This window comes from Macaca mulatta, chromosome 7, assembly GCF_049350105.2.
Source record: "Macaca mulatta isolate MMU2019108-1 chromosome 7, T2T-MMU8v2.0, whole genome shotgun sequence".
Lineage (NCBI taxonomy): Eukaryota > Metazoa > Chordata > Mammalia > Primates > Cercopithecidae > Macaca > Macaca mulatta.
Window position 1 is genome coordinate 92,765,627 of NC_133412.1, and position 6,956 is coordinate 92,772,582.

Here is a 6,956-nt window from a genome sequence, read left to right on the forward strand (position 1 = left end):
TGCAAGCGTGAACCCTCCATAAATTCAACTATTATAAGCTGTGTCTCTTAATTCTAGTTTTAACTCCTTAGTAATTAAGCAACCATAGTGTCTGTACAAAACAAAGTGTACTGATCTGCAACTCATTTCATATTTTCTGATTTGCAGAATTCTCCAGCCTCTCTACTCATTCTGCATTATCAGAAAGAAATATATGACTGTATTGCTTTGATGATTAACTAAAAGTGGTTGGTAAAGATTGCTACACTTACAGCATTTTTATGGACATCATTAACATTCGTAATAAAATATATCTAGAGTTTTCTTTAATAGAAGATATCACAAGTTGGTTTAAATGTTAAGTAGGAGTGGCTTGGGAAAGTATGTGGAAAATCATTGCTTCTCTGTCAGAGGCTAAGATCCTATAGCAGTATGGAGTTCCTAAGGATTATAGGAATCTTGCTACTTGTCATACTTTAGGAGCATCTCACTGAGTGACTCAGTTGCTAACTGTGTGTAATTGTCATAATCTCCTAGTTCTGCTTTAATCTGTATTTCTTCTCCTCATTCCTTGGTCTTCTTTTCCAGTTAATTGATTATTGATATTGAATATCCTAACTGGAACTATCACTCCTGACATTCTTATAGTCTTTGTTTCTAGAATAAATTGTTTTCATTAACTTGCTTTTCTGAAATTCCAAATGTGTTTTGAACACATTCACAATCATGAGAATAGTTTCAAAATGCACTGAACTTGAGCCCTCACAAATTCTTGGCAATTACAATTTGATAAGAACCCTCTAGAACGAAGAGCCTAACACAGCATTGTGACTAATGTTCTGTGTCAGAAAACTATGATGGCATTGCCTTATTAAAATTTAGAAACCTATTTTTCAGTTTCCTCATGGCTATCTTTACTTCTTGATTCCTCAAAGTATAAATTATTGGGTTCAGAATAGGAGTAAAGATGGTATAAAACACAGACAGGATCTTGTCTGTGAGAAAGCTGCTTAGTGGCCACATGTAGATGAAGATGCATGGCCCAAAGAACAAGAAGACAACGATGAAATGAGCTGTACAAGTAGAGAGGGCCTTAGATGATCCTCGGGAAGAATGATGCTTCACAGTAACCAGGACAATAACATATGAATGAAATAAAACAATAAAGCAGGACAACGCAATTATGCCACTTGTTGAGATCATAAAGAGGCCCAGAACATAAGTATCCACACAAGCCAATTGGAACACCACAGGAAGGTCACAGAAAAAGCTGTCTACCTCATTGGGACCACAGAATGGTAACGTGAGGGCAAATATGACCTGACTAATTGAATGCATGATTCCCACAATCCAGGAAGCCACCACGAGAGCAACACACACCTGGGGACTAATGATTGAAGCATAGTGCAGGGGCTTGCATATTGCAATATACCTATCGAAGGACATGGCCATGAGTAAGATGATCTCGGTGCCAGTGAAAAGGTGGAGAAAGAATATCTGGGTAAGGCAGCCATCGAAAGAGATGGTTTTGTGACCTGTTAGGTAATCTGTAATCATCTTTGGGGTGGCAAAAGAAGCAAGAGACATATCAATGATTGAAAGGTTGGTAAGCAGGAAATACATAGGGGAGTGTAGGTGAGGGTCCACTATAACTGTGATGACTATGAGGCTGTTACCCACCATTGTTGCCACATAAAACAATGAAAACACCATAAAGAAAAACATCTGTAGTTCCCAGGAATTACAGAGCCCCAGCAAAACAAATTCAAACATGGTAGACTTATTGGCCACATCCATTGCCTTGATTCATAGGTAGAAGCCTGTAACAAAAAGAGAGAGAGAGAGAGAAAAGTCAGATTCAATGGAAGCAAAAGATTCATTTCCAATAATCAACTTTCAGAAATTTTATCTTCCCTAAAAACCTTGACTATTCTATCCATCCTTCTCATTTGGTATATTGTTTTGAATGGAAATTATGGAATATTAGAGCTTATAGCAAAATATTCCTTAATTCATAGGAATTGAAAAGAACACTTTCTTTTCTGATACTAAATGGCAATCCAACCAAGATAATATCATTCTGAACAGACCTCCTACCTATTTGTCTATCTATTCATCTATGTAATCCTAACGATAACAGTAAGCATTTACTTTATGCTGATAATGTGTGAAATACACATACACATATATGTTTAGTCATTTGGAATTTGTCCATAAAGATATCCTTACTGACAAAAACATATAATAATTATATCACACATAAGGGCTCCTAAGCACATTATAGTGAAGTTTCAACGGACAGTTGTAGAGCTTTTGTAAATTTCCAGATATTAACTATTAAAGTATTCCCAGATAAAGTTTCCTGTTTGAAACTCAAAAGAAATACATTGAAAGTTAGTTTTGATGATATTCATCCGAGAAAGAAGACTAATTCATTACAATACAGTCATATAGACAAAGGAAAGGCATTAACTTCTTCTGGTCCTTTCTTTTTAATTAAAATATGAATGTGTTCCTTACAAATATTTATAATTCTATTATTTAAAAGTTTATATCCTAAAGGATATATAACAACATTTTCATGGGAAAGTACTCAAAGATCAATTTCTTTCATTTCACCTCTGTATGAATTCTTCTTCTGTAAATGTCAACATACATAAACTGTTGTATTGATCTAAGCTTCACGGAATAGGGATTAGGAAATGGGAATGGGAAGGGCAAACGTTTAAAATATTTCAGCAGAACTCATTTTTAAAACACTTTTTCTTACCGGATCTATAGCAGAGCCAGGGCTTTAGATTACTCAGTGTTAAGTAGGCTTCTGATAGAGCATAGAAGGCAATTTTAAATATAAATAAATGACCTAGTTGAATCATTAGTTGTGTACCAGCTGTGGATAAAATGGATGTTGTAGGGACTCGGGAATTGAACAAGAAATCATCTTGCAATGGGATTTATTAAACAACAAAGATGGCATTATCGAGTTCACAAAGGAAAGACATTTCAAGAATCTTGTGGGAATTTACAATGATTGTTTTCACCTGGACCTGAGAGATTCAGGGACTAGACGTTGGGAAAGTCCTAATTTCAAAAAGCAACAGGAAATATCAATTCAACTAATTCTGATAAGGACTCTTGGTTCTCTAATGCTATATTAGAAGCAATGGAGAACAAAATCTAAACATTTGCCTCTGCTTCAAGTAATTTAGAGTTATTTGGCAATATTAAGCATCTATAAATAAAACAATTGGTGAAAAATACCACCAAATAAACCTAGTGTTCAGTCAATTCTCAGAGACCATGGATGAACTAGATCTTAGTTAAAAAACAACAACAAAAAACAAACAAACAAACAAAACTGGTAATGTGCAGAATCAATCAAGCAAGTGTTCTTGCAGGAGACATGTCATGAACTTGACTTAGAATGAAAACTAAAATATTGATTGACAGAAGAAAAAAAATGCATGTGGAGGGAAAACAGTGCAACTTATTTGCCATGAAACAGGAGATTTAGTTAACAGTTTAGAAGAATATGAATACCTTTCTAAAAATTTAACTTGATATAAAAGATAAGGGGTCATTTTTCTTTTTAATATCATGGGCAGAATTATAATTATTTGAAAGCAGTATTGTGTAAGGATTTACTTAGATAGTTTAGAGAAGGGAGAAATTGAATACAGATCATTAAATGAAATGGATATAAGGAGATAATTTTGACTAAGTTACCAGCAATGTGAATGTGATTGTAACTAATTAAATGAGACGTCCAAGTAACTGTCATTATGAATATTTTTATTTATTGGATACTAATAATGTGATTATTCTCCTGTGCAGTCTATGTAGTAGAATAAATTTTTTTTTTTTTTTTTTTTTTGAGACAGAGTTTCACTCTTGTCACTCAGCCTGGAGTGCAATGGCGCAATCTTGGCTCACTGCAACCTCCACCACCCGGTTCAGGTGACTCTCATGTCTCAGTCTCCAGAGTAGCTGAGATTACAGGCATGTGCCACCATGCCCTGCTAATTATATTTTCAGTAGAGGCAGGGTTTCACCGTGTTGGCCAGATTGGTTTTGAACTCCTGACCTCAAGTAATCAGCCCGCCTCCACCTCACAAAGTGCTGGGATGAACAGGTGTGAGCCACCGCGCCTGGCCGACTGAATTTTAGAAAATCAAAATTGGTTACCTTTTTGTATATGGCTCATCCCTTCAGGAACCTTCACATGCTATGGAAGGAGTGTAACCCTCCCTTTATTTACCAGAACCTTGGATATGTGACTTACTTTGTGCAATGTAATGCGACTAGAAGTATCATATGCCACACATGAGCAGAAGTTTTAAAAGTCAGTGTGTGACTCCAGCACTGTTAATATATTTTAATTTTTAACTCATCAGGGTCCTAGGATAAATAGAAGAAATACAAAGAAATATTGAGAGACAGACACACATGTGTACACACACACACACACACACACACACGGGAGGAATACAGAATGATGAAGTATTATATGTAAACATAGAGCACCAGCCAGACCCCAGCCATTTTATACACTCCAGGTGAGGCACAAGATATGTCAGGAAAGCCATTCTGGAAGTTCCAGTACCAGCTGAGCTCCCAGGTACATAATACAAGTGCATGAGTCTTTCCTATAGACCAGAGAGTGGCACGTTACATCTTTCTATTGTCAAAGTGGTTAAGCTGAGAACTACATTTCCCAGAATTCTTTTCTCCACGTCTTTCTGTATTGGAGTTGTCTAAAAATAAATTCGTTTGGAATTTGAAAACAGCCTAAAGCACCAGCCATTACTCTGATTTTTGTGGCTATACAGATGCAGAGGTGCCAACAGCTTCTAGCTTGTTTTGTTCTCAGCGACTTCACTCTATGTCCACCTTTTTCCCAACTTCTGAATTTGAGGATCAACAGTAGCCTCAGGCTGCCTGCCTGCAGATCCTCAGAAGTAACAACTTCACAAAAATTTTTCTATCAGCAAAATTTTCTAAATTTTGCTCCTTTCATGACCTCTACTTCGTTGGCTAGATGGGCTTGGTTTCTTGATTGACTGGCTATTGCTGCCTCTAATTCTGCAGCTCCCTGTTTCACGTCTTTGCTTTCCTAAGTCCTTCCACATTGTTTAAGGTCTAATTCCTATGGTAAATGCCTTATCCCACAATGCATGGTAGCTCTGCTTTCTAAGTTGAACTCTATTTCTTAACCTAAGTCAAAACTAACAAAGTAGATAAAATCAGAGATGTTTTGATTTTATCCCTGACATTTCAACACGTCAATTCTATTGTCCCCTATCATATCCCTCTCCTTAGAGGTAAATTTATATAGATATATAGATATATACATATATCTACTTAAATATATATGTAAATATTTAATATATTTAAATATTCCTCCATGGAATTTTATTATTTTATATTCCTTCTGGCATTACCTCACTGTAGCATCATCTAGAGCAGAGTGTTCAATCTGCTAGAATTTTGCCGCCTGATAGAAATGTTTACCATATGTTTAATTAGATCCATTTGTCAATTTTGGCTTTTGTTGCCATTGCTTTTGGTGTTTTAGACATGAAGTCCTTGCCCATGCCTATGTCCTGAATGGTATTACCTAGGTTTTCTTCTAGGGTTTTTATGGTTTTAGGTCTAACATTTAAGTCTCTAATCCATCTTGAATTAATTTTCGTATAAGGAGTAAGGAAAGGATCCAGTTTCAGCTTTCTACTTATGGCTAGCCAATTTTCCCAGCACCATTTATTAAATAGGGAATCCTTTCCCCATTTCTTGTTTTTCTCAGGTTTGTCAAAGATCAGATGGCTGTAGATGTGTGGTATTATTTCTGAGGACTCTGTTCTGTTCCATTGGTCTATATCTCTGTTTTGGTACCAGTACCATGCTGTTTTGGTTACTGTAGCCTTGTAGTATAGTTTGAAGCCAGGTAGCGTGATGCCTCTAGCTGTGTTCTTTTGACTTAGGATTGTCTTGGCAATGCAGGCTCTTTTTTGGTTCCATATGAACTTTAAAGCAGTTTTTTTCCAATTCTGTGAAGAAATTCAGTGGTAGCTTGATGGATGGCATTGAATCTATAAATTACCTTGGGCAGTATGGCCATTGATTCTTCCTATCCATGAGCATGGTATGTTCTTCCATTTGTTTGTGTCCTCTTTTATTTCACTGAGCAGTGGTTTGTAGTTCTCCTTGAAGAGGTCCTTTACATCCCTTGTAAGTTGGATTCCTAGATATTTTATTCTCTTTGAAGCAATTGTGAATGGAAGTTCATTCATGATTTGGCTCTCTGTTTGTCTGTTACTGGTATATAAGAATGCTTGTGATTTTTGCATATTAATTTTGTATCCTGAGACTTTGCTGAAGTTGCTTATCAGCTTAAGGAGATTTTGGGCTGAGACAATGGGGTTTTCTAAAGAAACTACCATCAGAGTGAACAGGCAACCTACAGAATGGGAGAACATTTTTGCAATCTACTCATCAGACAAAGGGCTAATATCCAGAACCTACAAAGAACTCAAACAAATTTACAAGAAAAAAACAAACAACCCCATCAAAAAGTGGGCAAAGGATATGAACAGACATTTCTCAAAAGAAGACATTCATACAGCCAACAGACACATGAAAGAATGCTCATCATCACTGGCCATCAGAGAAATGCAAATCAAAACCACAATGAGATACCATCTCACACCAGTTAGAATGGCGATCATTAAAAAGTCAGGAAACAACAGGTGCTGGAGAGGATGTGGAGAAATAGAAACACGTTTACACTGTTGGTGGGATTGTAAACTAGTTCAACCATTATGGAAAACAGTATGGCGATTCCTCAAGGATCTAGAGCTAGAAGTACCATATGACCCAGCCATCCCATTACTGGGTATATACCCAAAGGATTATAAATCATACTGCTATAAAGACACATGCACACATATGTTTATTGTGGCACTATTCACAATAGCAAA

At 36.3% G+C, this 6,956-nt stretch overlaps 1 protein-coding gene across 1 annotated transcript; it reads right to left on the minus strand.

Moving 5' to 3' along the window:
• Positions 1-735: 735 nt before the first annotated feature.
• OR4K2 (olfactory receptor, family 4, subfamily K, member 2) lies at positions 736-1,811 on the minus strand. Its single transcript, NM_001193863.3, is given in 1 exon segment — positions 736-1,811. A coding segment is annotated over 1 exon segment (945 nt). The 5' UTR covers positions 1,777-1,811; the 3' UTR covers positions 736-831.
• Between the last annotated feature and the right edge of the window lie 5,145 nt (positions 1,812-6,956).